Source organism: Cydia strobilella, chromosome Z, assembly GCF_947568885.1.
Source record: "Cydia strobilella chromosome Z, ilCydStro3.1, whole genome shotgun sequence".
NCBI classification, from domain to species: Eukaryota; Metazoa; Arthropoda; class Insecta; order Lepidoptera; family Tortricidae; genus Cydia; species Cydia strobilella.
Window position 1 is genome coordinate 43988485 of NC_086068.1, and position 19229 is coordinate 44007713.

Genomic DNA, 19229 nt, shown 5'->3' on the forward strand with positions numbered 1-19229 from the left:
CATATAGCATTCCAAAAAAAATCAATATCCATACATATATATACCGATATTCCCATTCATCACATCCAGCATTAATCCTATACCGGAAGATGTTAGCAAATTAAATTTACTGTGACTACAACATTCACCCTGCCAAATGACCCTCTATACACTCTGTCACATTGAAAACTATTATACTTACATAAACATCCACTACAGTAGTGCAAAAATAAGTACTACTGTTATAAAACTTAAAGTGCAAATTTACATGCAACGACTCGTAATAACAGACATGTAATAAAATATAATTCTGTTGTGAGGAAATTACCAATAATGAATGCATTTCATGCAAGTAATGGTCAGACCCTTATAGTTATATACTTAGTCTAAATTTGGCTCCTGAATGCAGAAGTAATTCACTCTTGTCTTCACTCAGTGCAGCAGTACTTATAAACACATAACAACCGTAGCATTATAGCTGACCAGTATTTCCTACCTTCGTACGGAAACAGTTTTATGTATCTCCAGCAGGTCAAGCTACCCTGGACAGTATTTTGCGATCAAACGCAAAACGTTTGTTTGTGAAACAAGATGTTAAGTCCCGTATTTATACAAAGTATGTGCTGAATTATCATTAATAGTATCTTGGTAATATTCCTCACAAAACACAATTAACGAAATATGCAGTTCTCTTTGGATATATCTTGGTTTAATATAAATATATCTAAAACTCACCTGTGAGCGCGACTTACTGTTACCACTTCGGATTTGTAGGGTTAATCCTCTGGAACAGCCGTATTTGGCCTTAATGCAAACACCGTCTTGATTTTATAAATGTGTTTACTATAATATTCAATAATAATTAACATATAATTGTCTTTTCTTGATCGCTATCTAAAATGACGTCCCACATTTTCTGTCCGCCCATTCTAACCTCTCTCTCTTCTTTTTTTTTTTTCTTCGATGACGTTCGAATGGCCGTTCCAATACTCGCAAATCGAGCCGCGCCAATGATTGGTAAAACGAAACTTATTAATTATTTTACATTATTTTAATAATAATTAGTGGTAAATCGCATAAAAAAAGACGGTTCAAAAGGATTCGCTTACATTTTGAAGCAGATATCTTCATCCGATTGAGCTAAAATTATGTTTACACGTTTAATTTGAAATGCTTGAATGACAATGCAAATAATGCCATAATATTATTATAACGATATATTGGTAATAACGACAAATAGCGAAAAACTGCATTGTTTACAAATCGCAAACAATAAAGTAGGTTGGTGCATTATTAATACTTTGAATTATACGATACTGAGTAAATCTTAGACATAGAAACTATCAATATTTAGCTGTCTCTGACAATAGTAAAACTCTTTTTAGTGTCACGCGGTGACAAAACAATGGGATAATCCTACTTACCTGGAACTGGAAGTTGTTTGTTGCATTTTGGTGCAAGTGCCGACGCATCTTCTAAAAATAACACGTTCTATTGAATGACACATCTGCATGTTGTTCATTATCTACGCGGTCTATTTTGTTTTCAACGTGTGGTCATTAAACTTACTTTAGTAGCAAAATAGTTAGTTAGTAGCAAAATAATAGTGAGAACAGATCTCACTCCTTAGAAACGGTCAAAATATCGTAAGTAATACATGACTATTTTATTTTTAAACATCCGTTAAGATGTCCTAATCAGTCTGTCAACATAGCCATACCGAGGTATTCTATTCAATTTGCTTCTAACATTAGTCGCGAGAAAATAGTCTAACTAATTAGTCGATTACAAAATTTAGTTGTCCGAAATCAATCGGCAACTAATTTAGTTGCAACTAAATTAGTTGCACTCTATACAACTAAGATTGATCAATCGTCGTTTTCAATCGTCAGTCGCAATTAATTCTTGTAATCTTAGTCGTTAATCGTTAGTCGATTACATTTTGCCCATCTCTGGTTGTAACACAATCTACTATTATACAGTCGTTGGCGCGTATGTGGTCGATAACTCGTAATATGCCTGGATAAAGGTTAAAGAAAAAGGTTTAATTTAAGTAAATTATACACATTATATCAGGTTGAGATTGTTTATTATGAATAACACTACACCTAATCGAAGGAAATTTTAAGATTATTAGAGGAGCAAAACATTGATGCTGGATCAAAATTATCATCATTTACGATAATGACACCAATGTAAGCCGGCGCAAATTGTAACTTCTACTTCTCTCTATTATCTTATATTTCCACCTATATAACAAAGCTATATATAAACAGTAAAAGTATATCTGAATATTTTTTGTCGATAATAAATAAACCATAAGGGTTGTTTATCACCGATTATCGCTAAAGCATAAAAAAGAACGCATATACCGTTCGTTGGTCACAACAAAATGATGTAATATTAATATAAAAGTAGTTGCATCCGTTCACCCTTCAATCACTTAACTTAATGTCGATTGCATATAGCCAAATTGTTGTCCTAATGCAATGCTCATTTAAAACTAAAGGCCTTAAGTCGAAAATATAAATGCCGTCCTTTTAGACTTACTGGGCCGCGTCAAGACTAAAAAATCTTATCAAATCAATATAACTACACTACAACAGATCACTTTCAATTTACTAAATATTTTCACCAGGCTCAATCTTTAGTTTTAAATGTGCGAGCAGAGTTATTTTATTATTTTTATCAAAAATGTAGATTTCAAACGATACCGAGGTTACCCAAGATAAACTACACACGCCAATCCGCTTGGTACATACAGGTTCATAAAATTGAGCGTTGGTGGAAAGTGGCAATACATTCTTTATCACAATTTAAATAGCAAATCTTACATCCATTTATAAAGTTAGGGCGCAGTATTTTAATAAATCTTATATAATACTGGATATTACGTAAGTAATTAAGTAGATAATACGTAAAACAAATAGTTGAGGCAAAGGAAATATCACCTTGAATTACGACACTTTCATCAGAATGATTCTTGAAGCTATAGTTAAGGTAATATGTGGCGTTCCAAGCCTATAGGGTCCATATGCTTTATGTGCATAAGGACCCTTCTCTTATAGAAGCCACAATGGAAAGCCACATATACTCTAGTACTTTAAATGGATAAGTCTCAATGAAAATGATAGGGCGTATGCGTATAGGTCGTTGATTGTATAGGATATGTAAAATTTAAGAATTCGTCCTTTGGATTTTGTCACCTGATGTGGAAGGCGCTGTACGGCTCCGTGCATTATGCGGTAACTGGTTGCTCAAAGTTGATGTTTGACAATCCAGTGACCACAAAACATATATCGCAGTACAGCGCTCTCTATTTCAAGTCAAACTAGGGGGCAAGTTTTAACTTTTTAGCCTTTACATGTAGCACAATCGGTTTAGGACTAACCTTGAAATCTCGCTCGCGCGGAGTTCCATAGGCCTGCTTATACTTTTCCAGGGGACACTCTCTTATTAGGAAACTTAGAGGAATATGAATTCTACTTTTGTGTATACATTTGTACATGATCAACCCCAATATCAACATTTTACTCGACTGCGACTTAACCAGAAAGTAAGCTAATGGGTTTAAGTACTGATAATGCAGTACACCCTGTAGCCTAGGATAGTGGACAGATTTTTTCAAATGACGTATTGGTAGCTTGCTCTTTCCCTTCACAATCTGTTTACTCTTGTTTTATTAAATAAAAATCAATACAGCCGCCTTGAGAGGACGCCGAATATGAAATCATACTGATAAGACGATATATTATTTAAAAGAAAAAAAAACATGTAGATCTTAGTTCAAATTAACTTGGCTCCTAGTGCTGTTAAGATGATTTATTTTAACCTAGTGCTTTATAAACTGATATGGGTTTTCATTCAGCGACATTACTTATAAAAGCCTCGATGAAGTTAAATGACTAGGACACATTTTTATAAATACAAAACCTTTAAGACAGTCGGATGTTAAACGTATTAATAGTATGAATCGGAGTTAGGCACTTATAATTGCAATCTGTGGTTAAACTAAAATAAAGCTAAATCAAATGATTAGAGGTCCCCAAATGTGAAATAGTGTGGACATGAAAAAGAGACATTTTATAACATACATACCATATTTCAGGACTGTTCCAGAGATTTCGAGGTTAGTCCTAATCCGATTGTGCTAATGTCTTATAAAACAATAACTCTTTGGTATAGGTAAAAAAAAAATCCCTCAAATTTTGTTCTGCATGCGACATGAGAGGCCTAGGTGTAAGATGTTTGTGAATGCCCTTTAACAAAATACTAATTATCTTCGCCACTACACGACAAACATCTAAAAAAAATGAAGCTTACATTTTTGAAATTTAAAATAATACAAGTTGAAATTTATATTATATCTCACAATACTATGCAAACTCACCATTATCAACAATCGCGGGTAAAGTACGAGTCTCGTGTGTAATTTATATGGTAGTCGATTACCTGCCTGCCTGGGTATTTTCTGACAAAGATTTGTATAAATAAACAAAATATTACTGTCTTGATCACTTACAATCGAGCCATATCTATATAGGTAACCTTGCGTCAATTCAAAATAGAAACCTTCTTAATGAATTTCTGACAATTATTGCTATTGCTATCACCTAGGTTTTCTACTTTGGCAAAAATAAACATGAACTAAGGATTACTTTTTATGGATTTAAACTAGTGCAATTAATGCGGTTTAAAAAAAAGAACTGGTGCACGTTCATGTACAGATTGTTTAACACGTTCACGATCCGTGCCCCTTATGTGGGTCACGGGAAACCTCCGTTACAAAGCCGTAAGGTTAACAATTCAAATTGGGGCAGTTAACGTGTTAAACACGGAATTAAATTGTTGACAACCACTGACGTTAAAAAAATTGGCGGTTCAGTCTTTTATATTACTTCTTACTTAATATTACTTATAAACAATAAGCCATAATGGGACAGGAAATATCTGTGTCTCAGTAAGTTATAAGACTTATAGGTGTATAGCAAAGTTATACTTATAAAGCCAGTGTGTGCATTGATAACACATAATATCTGAAAATAAAATAATATTTAATATCAACTGCAAAAATACATTAGTATGTACTATGATTCTCGAAATTAATTTCCTCTCCCAAATAGTAATTCCATGAGTGACTGTGTAAGTAAAATATTACTGTTAAGAATTAATGTAAGGTTTACCCAATAGAGACTTGTCTATGGTACGACATCACAATAGGGTATTTGACAACATCAAAAATATATAACGAATTGCTGTCATCCTGAAAGATAATAAAGTATATTTCACTATATTTGAATGTAAATTATGTTTATTTTTTGGAAAATAAACGAAAGAAAATTTAATATTTTTTGAAATTTCATCAGGGACGTGAACGCTCTGTGATTGGTCAACGCTCGGATGACGTCACACGCGGGTAAAAATTCTTGCTTGCCTTGAGTGTTTTAACTGTTTTATTTGTATTTAGTTAATTTTAGTTATTGTTTCACAGTTTTCTGATATATTCCGATCTATCCGTATATCTAGTAGCACAATATTCATAAGAATCTCAAAATGGAGCCGAAATATGTGAAAGCTGATAGCGCAACCTACCAGACAGACGCATTAATGGTTACACTTTTCTTTAAAGATAATCCGGATTACTATGCTGCGGAACTTAGAAATGTAAAAACATTTCGATTTCGATGATACGAATACGACGACGATATATATATATAGATTACGATGACGAGAATAATATCTCCATACTGCACTTTAGTTTGAAAGAAAAAGTATGCTACTAACTACCTACTAATGCTGAAAGAGCTATGTTATTAGGTTATGTAGTAATACATTAAATACCTAGATCTTGTTTCGTTAAATAACAAAATCCGCTGCTTTAATTACCATATTTATTTACAGTTAAATATTACTTACATCGAAGTGGTCTTCACACATAAAAACATTTATATGCGCTTAAATGCTCTTTGGGTCTCTTCGCGCTAGTTTTAACCACATTTTTCTTTTTTTGGGATTCGTTGGAACGGAAACAAACAATTTATCTGGATTTTTTATAGTCGTACTTAAACATTGCGGCACTATACACCATTTATATACCATTTTACAGTGAAATTATCAATTCAATGCACATAAACCATAACATTTACTAAGGTCATTGACTGAGTTTACTCGCGTGTGACGTCACACGTGTCACGTGATTAGCCCCTTTGCAAAAACAGCGTTTAAGGCGCGTTCAAAATAAAAACTTTAACATTGTTTTTTTTTTATATATTTAATATAGGAAATTTCACGGAAATATCAATGTAGTGTAATTATTAAGTCATAAACAATAAATTAAAACCATTTTCAAAAATTAGTCAAATAGCCTATTCTAATCATTCAATTTGTAAAACAGTTAAAAGGATGTCCGTCGAAACATTGTTAGTAAATCAGTTTGATATTTTCTAGAGTTCGTTTTTTTAGCATTAGAAAGATAGGAAGCGATCTCAAATATGTTACAATTATAAATCATATACGATATTTTACATTATTTTGCTTTCATAAGTAATATAAGCTAATTTTTTCGATATTTTTCAATAGAAAGACACGTCAAGATTGTTTACCTTTTGTCTAATGCTAAAAAAACGCACTATAAAATGGTGGTAAATCATGAATAATTGTATGTATGTATTAATTTTAGAAGTTTTCCTATCATTGACTAGGTACTAGTTTCTTAGGGATCTCAGTGATAAGTTAATCAAAATCGAATAGGGAATATGACAGTCCTGGAAGATTGAGTTTAGAGCTAAACGAAATTTATATAATAAAAAGAGCATGGCATGTTTGTTCAGACGAAACCAAAGTTTTTCGTTTTGATAGCGAGTAACAGTTTGTGCTTGAGCACGTGTCGGGAGGAATAGAGCGGTATGTAGAGGCGCGAGATGCAGGTGTTGGCGGTGGGCAGGTGCGCGTCGTCGGCCGGCCGGATCGTCACCGACGGCATAGGCTGGAAGCCCTCCTCGCTCGCCGGCAGCGCGGGGGACCCAGTCCAGAAGTACACCTACACCGCAACACATACAAACGAACCCATTTAGCCTTAGCCTTATTTAATACCACAACTAACTACACCTATTGCTCTGACAACTGATAAGAAATACCGAAGGAGGAAGTTTAAACCAGGGATGTTGCGGATGCCGATTTTTTACATCCGCGGATGCGGATGTCGAGATTAGGCACATAAAACCGCCAAGTGCGAGTCGGACTCGCTTTCCAAGGGTTCCGCACATTACACAATTTTTAACAATATATTTTTTATGTGAAACGTGAATGAAATGTTTTTTAAAAATCCGTAGGGGTCGGATCAAAAACTAAATAATTAAGTTCGACTCACGCTTGACTGAACATTTCTAATAGGTTTTCCTGTGATCTATAGGTAAATAACTATTTTGTGTATTTTTTTCAAAATTTTTGACCCAGTAGTTTCGGAGATAAAGAGGGAAATGGTAATTTTTTTGGCTTTCTTAAATAACTTCTAAACTATTTATTTTAAAATTACAAAAAAATATATATTTCAGATTCTCACAGCATGCTCTTTCATTTGATATGTAACACGATATAGTTTAAAAAAAAAACTTTATTTATTTAGATTTTCTCATTTACCCCTCAAAAATGGCCCCCATATTTAAAATTCATTTGTTTACGTTACATGTCCGTCTTTGGGTCACAAACTTCCATATGTGTACCAAATTTCAACTTAATTGGTCTAGTAGTTTCAGGGAAAATAGGCTGTGACAGACGGACAGACAGACAGACAGACGCACGAGTGATCCTATAAGGGTTCCGTTTTTTCCTTTTGAGGTACGGAACCCTAAAAACGGCAAATATTACACTAGTAGTTTTTAGTTAAAAAGAAAAATGAAACAGTATTTGAACAAGAATATAGGTGCCCCACAATCGCATTACTATACTAAAGTTTAAATTATTGTGAGCGTTAGGATGGCGGGTGGACCTCTGCGATTTCAACGAAATATTTACAAACATATTGTACCTTCAGTGTACACCTCAGTGTACCTTTTATAAAAACCAGTGTACCTCTATAAAACGAGATATTTAACAAAAAAGGTCCACCCGCCATCCTGACGTCAGGTTGGCGGGTGGACCTATGAAATCTTGCATTATTTCACGCGAAATGTAGTAGTAGTAGTAGTAGTAGTAAACTCTTTATTGTACAAATATACACATTAAAAATTACATGGTACAAATAATAAGATGTACAAAGGCGAACTTATCCCTATGAGGGATCTCTTCCAGTTAACCTTTGAGTAGATGAGAGGAGAAAGTGAAAAGAGGGTGACAAATGTAGCAAATGTAGAAATGTATGTATTTATAGTGTACCTTCAGTATACCTCCGTAAACTTTCATTAAAAATTATATAATTATATATATACCTAAGAGTAGATATTTAACAAAAAAGGACCGCTTTTGTTAAATATTTCGTTTTGTAGAGAGGCACACTGGTTTTTATTAAAGGTACCACTGAGGTACACTGAAGGTACAATATGTTTATAAATATTTCGTTGAAATCGCAGAGGTCCACCCGCCATCCTGACGCTCACAAATTATTCACTTCTTGTCGCTGTCCGTCATAGGCTAAATTGCTCGATCGACGAATCACAAAAACGAAACGAGATTCCTATTAGTAGAGTGGCCGAACAGGCTTTAGGTTACTTTTCGCTCATGTCGTCTCGGACATGGGTATATTTGGTATCAGTATGATGTCCTGAATACAAATATATGAGAAGACAAGCGCGAAAGTGGTGGGGGTAGTTGCTCCTGTACCTACCTGTTATACCTTCCACATCGGCATCCGCATTAAGCTTCGCATCGATTTTATGCGGATGCGGATGTTGAAAATAATGCGGAAGTTCCGCGGTTGCGGATGCGAATATTCGCAACATCCCTGGTTGAAATTAAAAAAATGTATGTAAAGGATCTCCCCGTATATCCGATGATAAAAGAAATAGGAATGTTCACTGTCAAGTCAATCAGCTTCTTTTTTCAAACTGTCAAAACGATAGCCATTATTAAAGAGGATATAATAAGATAGAGCGGTACTGTCATAGTAAATTTTGTAACCACTGTAAATTCACTGCCATCTATCGACACACTTTAAAACTAAAAATGAAGATTTATAAAAATACGTTAAAATGTATTTAAATATGGATAAATGTCTTTTTTATTTGCATTAATTATTTTTATATGATTTTGACCCATGTTCTTTCACTGATATGCGTTAAAATTATAAATAACAAACGAAACCGTCAACGCCCTCGATACGAGAGTAGGCCAAAACTAGTGGCGCCATCTGATCGAGAATCAAATTTTCGTGATTTTTCGAGGCACGTTTTTTCCTTAGACTGTATCCATCTATTACGGAGTTATATCTATCTTTGCCATTATTCAGATAGGGAGCGTGCATGATCTATAGGGAGCAGCATAGGAGCCTTCAGATTTTTGGCGCAAAGCGTATATGTGAAGTTTATGCTTCCGGTGTAGCCCACAAGATGGCAGAACCTACTATGTACAGTCATGTGTAAAAATCATACTCAAAAATATGTCCCATAGCTCTATTGCCAGCGAATAGGGAATATTACGCGAAATTTCGGATTCGCGTTTCCCGGTAGGTCCTCTGTAAACAAACCGCCTTGTTACATCAATGTCATATTTTATTATCTCTGAAAACTTGTCAAAAATCGGTTAAAGGTACAGTATCTATAAATTACTCTATGGTTTACTAAAAAGGCTAGTGCTGCACTCTGGTGGCAGAACATTGCAGTAATATCGAGAACCCACCCATACCCATATTTTTACACTTGACTGTACAAGAAAACATACGTGAACATCTACCGCTTTGGCAATGTACATGTTTATGTTTCCGATTCAGGACACAAGATGGCAGACTCTCCAACGCGCACGGTCCCTATTGATTTGAAATGCTAAGCAGTGACGTCACTCGCCTGTAGTGTCACGTCACAATTAAACTGTTGAAACACGGGTCAGCAGAATAGATATTGTGAGTGTTCGCGAGTGAGTTGTTGTTGTTGTAAGGGAACTTGAAAGCAAATCATTTGTAATGATCACACTGACCAGGTCTTGTCGTTCAAGATGCGTCATTTTGTCGACGATAGCCCAGAGCCAGCGTTTAAAGCGCGCCAGCCGCTCCGGGGGCTCGCCGCTTTCGTCGTTGAAGCTGGTGTAGGAGACCAGCGCCGCCACGTTGATGTCGCCGACCCCGTTCAGCAGCAGTCGTAGGTCCTCTGCCGTCAAGCCTTCCAATGCAGACTCGGGCAGAACGTCCAGGACGCCCACTCGTATTGCCTAAAGTGTACACTCACATTGTTATCTGGACGAGAAGATCCTTACTAGAATTGCCTCCACATCCACATGCATAAGCCAAAAGTGGTGTTGTTTAAATTTTATCAAAATGCACTTGGGAAGTATTGTGGATTACGGACTTTGATTGATACTCGAAATTATTGATATCTTTTGGCGGCGTGGCATTTCGTTTGTTATTGTGATTTGCGGTAATAATTTAATCATTATGGGAAAATAGAATAAATGAACAAATAGATAGTGGGTATGTATTGTAGGGTAGGTAGGGTGTTAATAAACAGCTTGTATTATACCTCGAGTGCTTTCTCCTGCGAGAGCAGCATGCGGTGTTGCGCGTACTTGCGCACATAGTCGTACACGTTGAGGGCAGTGACCTCGAGCTCACGCCCGCCCGCCACCAGCTCCACGCACCCGCCTCCCTCCTCTTCGCACATTTCCAAGCTGGCACAAACATTACCCAAACTAAATATCGTACCTAGCTTAAGGTCACTAGTAGATGATCAAACGAACTTCTCGAGCGAAGTTCGATCACTATTATATGAGTCGTTTCATTCGAAGATATTACATTTACCAGGTAGTCCTTTAAACCTACAGGCGACTTTTGCACAATATTAAGAGACAGTCAATTGACTATTGAACTGATTTTTAGTTCATTCATTAATTTCCCTACCCTTCCTGTTCGTTCCACCCTCATAGTTGCTCATTATGACCCGGAGACTTTTCGGGACACCTTGCCCTTAAAGTATGTGTTGGTTACACATAGTTGGTAATCAGAGCAAAACTCTAGTAAGCGTTGGCCATTTTCGTTAATATTGCCAATTGCATGGTAACCAATACATCCAGTCCATGTGGAGTGATTCTGACCTACACGGGCGTTGAAGTCTCCTAAGATATAAAGGCGATCCCCACCGGAAACAGTTTTCACTGTCTCGGCCAGTTGGCTATAAAATGCGTCTTTTGACTCATCAGAAGATTTAAAAGTCGGAGCATAAGCAGTAGACATGCGCGAAACAGTGCTCCAAAAAGTAATGCTATATCACATCACTTTTTCGAAAACGTAATAGTACACTGAGATATCACATCACTCATCACTCGAAACATGACCCGAACGTGAAACAGCGCTCCGGCGCGCGCGTGATGGTCAAATTACAGCATCTACATTACGCAGCGCATTACAGCACTCTAGTGACTAGCGCGTCTCGTACCTATCCGTAATCCGTATCGCCGATAGATTTATTTAATTTATTACGCATTGCGTTTTGTCACCGCTATGTGAAAGATTTTTTGTTAATTCTTATAAATCATAAAATATGCATAATTTATTATTATTTGCATAAAATTGATATGACACTGATACAGGTATGTAATTAATTATGTATGTAAGTTTTGCAGGTAGATATACCATACCTGCATTCAAATTGATTTCCCTTCATACTTTACCAAAATAAAATGGAACTCCAGGCTTAGGACTGGCAAACTTCTATAATTATTTTACTATTATTTACAATTTCATTTAAGTATATTTATAATTTAGTTCAAACAGCCTATATATACACAAATCTAATTTCTATACTCAGTCTCGGTACGGTACGCACTAATTCACAATTAAATTAAAGGATAAACATACTTGTTCTGTACTCGTACTTAGTTTGCCGCGAACCGCGAAAGTCAACCAAACATTTCATAACAATATTAAAAAAACGCTTTTGTTTTCGTCACATTCAAAATCTCAAACAAATTACTTGATTTAGCCGCATCCTTCTCGTACTATAAGAAAACATTATAAGCTCTACGCGGACGCACTAGAGTTTTAAATTTATTGCAGATGCAGAAAATCATATTCGTAAGAATATTAGTGAAATTTGCGACAACTTAAACGCAATCGGCCGAGCGGCCCGACCCGAAGTCTTCCGAAGATAGCCGAAAGAATCGCAGAGCGAGAGCGCGCGATCACTGAGTGCGAGTGCGAGCGGGATAACAAAGCATGGCTTGGCAAACAACCAACTGTGATGACACTATTGCAATTGGCATTATACATTACGCGCACTGTGTATAGAGTTGAACTGACCATTCATATCGGCGCGTCAATCTATTTAAGCAGCAACCAAAGTAACGTATCCGCTGTTGCTATTTAGTCTTAAGACCATTATACGCTCCGAAACGCCGCGCGGGGTCTCAATGGCGCTAAGCGTATTGTTTCGGACCGCAAAGCCAACACCGTATTCGCGAACATCAGCGGAGTCTTTTCCCTTCCAAAAGAACGTAAAAGAGGACTCCCGCAATGAGCCTTCGTCGGGTAACCTAGTCTCTTGTAGGGCGCAAACTGAAATCTTAAGCCTGCTCAATTCTGCATCGATCACAGCAGTTTTACGCAGATCTTGTGCGCAACCGGAACCTCCACAGGTGTCCGGGAGGCCTGTCCTCATGGTCCGGACATTCCATGTTGCAATGCGCATGGATTGGCGAGGTATATTCCTTAACGGCTTATTTGGACCAGGTGTGTAAGTTAACGATACCAGTCATCTAGTGTAAAGCTAGTGCTCCCTACACCTCAAAGGAACAAACCGGTAACGGGACGGATTGGTACCTTACTGTCCGGGGGCTGCCCAGATTAAAGCGGGCGGTGGGCCTACGATGGACCCTCCCACTGTCGAAAGTGACCCCTAGCGTCCGCACTCACGCCCATTTGTGCAGGACTTATAACTGGTGACTGCCACCTTCCGTGTTGTTGTCCACGCAGTGAAGCTGACGTGGGTGAAGTGACCTCTCCACGGACATTACACCGCCTGGGACGGAATTAAGGAAACGCAGGGATGCCCAGCACCTGCATTACCCTCTAGGCTTCGCTGTCTTAACCCACAGGGAAGGCGAGCCAATACGTGTGGGTCTGACAGGTTGGCTGCAGGAAGAATCCCGTTCCGAAGATTTCCACGTGCCGTTAACCTTATTTTTCCCACAAACGGCACTCCAACCTGAGTTGGATGTGTCACTGTAAATTTCGAGTTGAAAACTGGGATATCTCATGTAATTGTTTGATGTACGAGTATAATCATTGTTTAACCACCAGTTAAGATCGTCTAATATGAAACTAGAAGGTTTCATTTTGGCGTCAAAATTATCGTTATTTTCTAACTCGAAATATTTTAGCCTTTTTAAGGTTTTTGTATAAACCCAACCGTATTTTACAGCGGAACAGGCCGACACTAAAACTCCGATGAGTTGTGAAAACTACCATTCGAGATGGTACATTTAGACAGGCCTAGAAATTTACGAACCAATTGTGCGATTTTATTTCGTTTATCCTCAGGTAAGGCAATGGTAAAATTGTGGGTGTGAAAGTTAAACCCTAAAAATTTACAAGTCTGTTCTGGATGTAAGGAACCCTTATCGTAATTTATAACATATCCTAAACATTGCAATAGCTTTAAGGTTTCTTTAACATTATATAAGACATTGTTGAAAGGTATTTCCTATGCACAGAATGTCGTCCAAATAGATGACAAATTTGAGACCTCGAGATCTCAAATTAGATACCATTTTTTTCATTAATATTTATAGATATAAGCAGATATGCTTTTGTCAAATCTATTGTGGCTAAAAAACCATTTTTAGGAATGAGTTTTGAGGCCGCCTTTTAAATTTAGGTTAAACGCTTTCCTTCGTTAGGTTTTGGGGTTAGAAAAACCTTATAAATATGTATTGGTTTTTGACTTTATGGCACTCAGTATATGGCTCCTAAATCTAACAGCTTTTGTATAGCTAATTTCATATCAGCTATTTCACTTTGTTCAAGCGTGTTTGATGGAACAACTATTTGTTTTACGTCCGAGTTAAATGGGACTGAGTTTTAGCCAACAGTAATAAAAATGATCGGCCGGCATGTACCTGCGTTACGGTGTCGCGGGGGATGTCTTTGGCCGGCTGTGGAACTGGAAACGTCCGCCTGGTGTAATTCGTCTGCCTGCGAGCACCCCCCCCCCCCCCTCCCCTGTTCGACGCATAACGAGGGGGCGCTGACCAGTTTCCCGAGTACGAAGCTCGACTTGTCGACGGCTGTGCAGGCGCAGGTTTCTTTGGGGACGTTTCCTTGAGTTGGAGACCTTGTTTTTCAATGGTCTTAGCTGCCTTAATGTTTTCGGACAATTTATTACCAACCAGGGTATCATCACGTTCTGTGTCTTGAATAACTTGCAAGAACGTCTTATCGAGACTAGGTGTGATGAGTTTTATGCGGCTCTGAGTAGATGACGCATGGAGGTCACAAGAATACGGCAGCCGTTGCTGAGGTGATTCATAGCTTCGATTCCGTTGGCATCGACCCATTTAATATCCATGGCCCTGTTGACGGCAGCGATCCCGTGGCCGAGTTGTTGCTGCGTTGCAGTCAGATTTTTGTCTCGGTTCCGGACCATATCGGGTACGGCTGCTGAAATCTCCACGTTTAATTTTGGTGCTTGTAACAATCGACAGTTGTCGGGAACCAAATAGCCTTTTTGGATTTTATCCTTGGCTTCATTCGTTATACCTTTTTTGAGTAACGGTAACCAAAGTTTCGATAAATTATCGTGGATTTTTTCGCCATACTCGGGGGTATCCTCGGTCGATTCCCCGAGAGCCAGCAGCATATCCGGGTCGAGCTCGGATTGAGCTGACGACATGGGCAAATCTGCCTGATTTTCAGGTACAGGAACCCCGTTATTATGGTCCGGCATCGGCACATCACTATTATGTTCCGGTATTACGGGATCGATGTTTAGTTGTGGTTCCTGTATAATAGGATCAGGAGCCGGTATGGAACCATCTAGATTTTGTTCCATTACAATCTCTAAAACAAACAAGAAATGATTATTACATTTTAGGGGTAGGTTGAGAAAATATTGGTGTCGCAGAGTAACGCGCATCTACTGAAGACTGCGCGCATTGTTCTGCTTGTTTACATCATTGGAGACTCGCGGTCAACCCCGCTGGTTATATGATCATAGTTAGAGACTCGCAGTCAATCCCTATGTCGGCTCATTTTAATCACTTCTCAACACCAAATAATAAAACAAAGAACTTACCTTCATCTTCCGATGAAGACGAATCATAAATTATCCGGTATCGTCTTTTATGATCTTCAAAACGTTTAATGTTTTCACGGTAAAAAATTTAACTTGTCTTTAGCTGTGCGCTTCGACATTTCTGTAGGTAATAATGTCGTAGCCGAGGAGCTAAAGGGCGCGTGCGCTCGTCGCCGTGCACGAAAAAAGAATGAGCAACTATGAGGGTGGAACGAACGGGAAGGGTAGGGAAATGAATGAATGAACTAAAAATCAGTTCAATAGTCAATTGACTCTCTTAATATAGTGCAAAAGTCGCCTGTAGGTTTAAAGGACTACCTGGTAAATGTAATATCTGAAGAATGAAACGAACGAAATATAATCACTACTAAGGTGACAAAAGCCAATCATATAATATTAGAAAACTAAGTGTAAAATAAATAAATATATGATTATAATTACCTAAAGTTGAGATCTAGAGCAGCGAATAATGAATGTGAATCGCCAGTTTCAGCGTCGACCACGAGTTGCCTCAGGCTTTCGTACACGACGGGGTCAAAAAACGCCAAGTCATGAAACCGAACTGGTCGACCAAGAATATATTTCAGTACATGTCGATTGAGGAACATAGGGCATAATTCATTTTGTAGCAGACACAGGCCGATGATTCTGTAATTAAAATAAGCACACATGAGATGTTTCTTTTAATGTAACAAGCAATTCCCAATTTAAAACTAACTAAGTAACAAAACAAAACAATATGAAACATGGTATGATTCTAACCTGCCAACATTCCTAAAAGCATTAATCCGTTCAGGGGTCGCACGTCCTTGTCTGGGCGAGTAGTAGCCGCGCTTGCCTGGCGAGTAGAACAGAGGGGCGGCGTCGTCGGGTGGCGGCGGAGCCGCGATGGGCGGGCCCGCGCCGCCTGCGCCCCCCGGACCGCCCGCGCCACCGCCACCGCCACCGCCACCGCCACCGCCGCCGGACCCGGAGCCCGCCGCCGCGGCGCTTCGTTCCGACAGTGAGAAAACGTCCAGATCTGCACCCAAAACGACTATGTGAAGTCACATTTTAAACTGCATGAGTTAATACGCGGGTGCCATTCTAAATAATTCAATGGACCGACTAAACATTTAAAACTAACGAGACCAGGACCTATGTTATTTGAGCAAGGAAAAGCGTCAAGGAATTCCCCATACAGCCAAGATAAGCCACGGAAGTGCATCACGTTAAATCTCAAAAATAAACATACATTACTTTAGTAAGAGTAGAGATAATCAGACAGGTTAGTCTGAGAAAACATCATATTATGCCTAATGAATAACGACCTCTCTGCGGATTGTATACACACAACGATACAATTTTATTTTCACCACACTAGCTCGTAAAGACCCTCCTTATCTTTCCAAAACGGCAGAGAAAGTTGCATCTTATCCAGAAGAGTGGCGAAGTAGTTTGATCCAAAAAAAAATGATAATTTTTGATGTCGGCGTATAAAATTGACTTTTGAATGATGATTTTGAATGATACGTATTAAAAAATGTTCATTTGGATTTGATTTGTAATGTTAATAATGTTTTACAATTAGTATTTTTCTATCGCTGATGTGGTGAAGAAAATAGTTGAGTCATTTGGTAGCAGTTTGTTAAAATATTTGTAAAAAATATTTAATCTTTTGTGTTATTAATTATTTAATAAGCAGAAACCTGCTAGAGTACATTCTGTTTTTAAGTCAATAACTACTCTTCGGCTAATGTCAAACATTCCCGCACCGAAAAACCCGATGTATAAAAATTTATGTAAAAAAATAATAAATTGTTGTATCCAGATTTAATGTTTTCATGTGATGTGGCATTATTGTGTTAAAGATGATATAGATGCTCACCCAGTATCGCTTCAGAGGGATGCATGACGATGAGGTCCATGGCCTCGCGCACTTTCTGCTGCAGCGCGTCCTCGCTCGCCAGCAGCACGAGTAGCTGCGCCGGCGTTAGTTCTAGCAGCATGCCAGTTATTTTACCCGCGAAAGATGGGTGTAATGAGTGCACCTGTTTAAACTCATCGATACATTATTAAGAAGACACTATGGACGGGTTGCATTAAACAACCAAAGTGGTTACATATTATTGGACCTAGATTTAATACATTGAAACATACAGATTGAAACTTACTTTGGGGTAAAGTCTTTCGCCTAACTGTGCTTGGTGTAAGGTGAGATGTTCGTTATGTCCTTGTCTGTCGCCGCTGTATCCTGCTCCTTCAGTCCCTGGGGCGGCCTGTTCACATATTGAAAGTCAAGTTACAAAGCAGCCAAAAGAGATGGTCGATTAGAAGTATGATGGTACATTCTTACCCGTAATACTACAACCATCAAGAAGCAGTATAAAGCGATCTGGGAATGAATAAAGTACATAATAAAATGGAAGCATACCTGTGGTGAATATGGTCTAGCATCGACACTGAGAGCGCGTCGCGGCTCGCGAGAAGGCGGCGGGCGCGGCGCGGGCCCGCTCGGCGACCGACGCGTCAGGTTCTTCATGCGGGGCCCCGGCCCGCTTCTGTCACACAACACAACAACATTAATAACAACCACTGACTATCAAAATGTGCAAACGCATAAAATACAAGTGATGATTTTACAACACATAAATCTAAATAAACCGACAAGTAACAGAAATGAAAACATTCAACGGACAGATGACGTTAGTTCTTAATTTCCTTTGAAACTAAGAACCAATGACCGATATATATATATATATAAATAGGTGAGAAAACAAGGATGATGAGAGGATGGATTAATCTCTCGTATGTTCTGCATGAACATTTTCGAAGAGACAATTTTTCTGGGATGTGATAGGTACCTGTTTATTTAATAACTAAGCCCTAGATCAAACAAAATATTTTTTATACGATTTATTGTATATACTTATTAATATATTTGAATAATTATTATTGTTTATAACAAATTTTAGTGTTTCTTGCCGGTTTTTTTAAATAGAATAACTGGAGATACATTTGTTATTGACAACATTTAAAAACGTTAAAAGTGACAAAGTGACTGTAGAAATTGGTTTTAGTCTTGTACAATATTGTACCACTTGTATCTTACGAAAGGATTGATTTATAAATATTATAAATGGATGAATAGTTATTTGTGCAACAAGAGAGGAAAGTTGGTTTTTCTTGCGAGTGTTTATTTTGAGTCCCGAGAAAGCGAAAGATTCTTTAATTGAATCACGAGCGAAGCGAGTGATTCTAAGGTAGAATCTTGAGCGTAGCGAGGGACTCAAAAACACGAGATGTAAAATAACTTTGCTCTCGTGTTGCACACATAATTTTTCACCTCAGTAGTGAGAACATATTAAAGGTTAAAATGTATTTCGAAAAAATAGATAAATATAATATATTATAAACAGAAAAAAAAAGTATTATAATATGTACGATACGATAAGATACGATACGATACGAGACGAGACGAGACGAGACGAGACCGGACCGGACCGGACCGGACCGGACCGTACCGTACCATAAAAAAAATGTAATAAAAGTATGAAGTTCATGGCCTTCACTAAATTAAAAAGCTACATTGTACAGGCTTGTTCGAGCTGCCGAGGTGAAATAGTTATTTACGATACAAGTGCGGAAAAGAGGAAATTCGAAACGAGTGGCGATAAATTAAAACACGACCGCAGGGAGTGTTTTAAATCGACACGAGTTGCGAATTACCTATTCGCACGTATATCGAACAACGTTTTACAGTACATATGGCCCTTTAAACTTTCGACATATGCACGAAAAGTGCTCTTTTTCGCACTAGTGCGAGAAAGTAGCACCATA

General features: G+C 38.0%; 1 protein-coding gene and 1 pseudogene across 1 annotated transcript in view; both read right to left on the reverse strand.

Annotated features, from left to right (window-relative positions):
- Positions 1–2052: 2052 nt before the first annotated feature.
- Positions 2053–19229, reverse strand: part of LOC134754963 (E3 ubiquitin-protein ligase UBR5) — a 149900-nt gene continuing 132723 nt past the window's right edge. The window contains exons 44-51 of the mRNA XM_063691457.1: positions 17824–17950; positions 17564–17668; positions 17278–17440; positions 16173–16431; positions 15852–16058; positions 10644–10791; positions 10105–10335; positions 2053–7018 (exon numbers count right to left, since the gene is read on the reverse strand). Coding sequence (XP_063547527.1) covers positions 6806–7018; positions 10105–10335; positions 10644–10791; positions 15852–16058; positions 16173–16431; positions 17278–17440; positions 17564–17668; positions 17824–17950 — 1453 coding nt within the window. The 3' untranslated portion in view covers positions 2053–6805. The remainder of the gene's footprint in view (positions 7019–10104; positions 10336–10643; positions 10792–15851; positions 16059–16172; positions 16432–17277; positions 17441–17563; positions 17669–17823; positions 17951–19229) is intronic.
- LOC134754992 (uncharacterized) lies at positions 14170–15167 on the reverse strand (annotated as a pseudogene).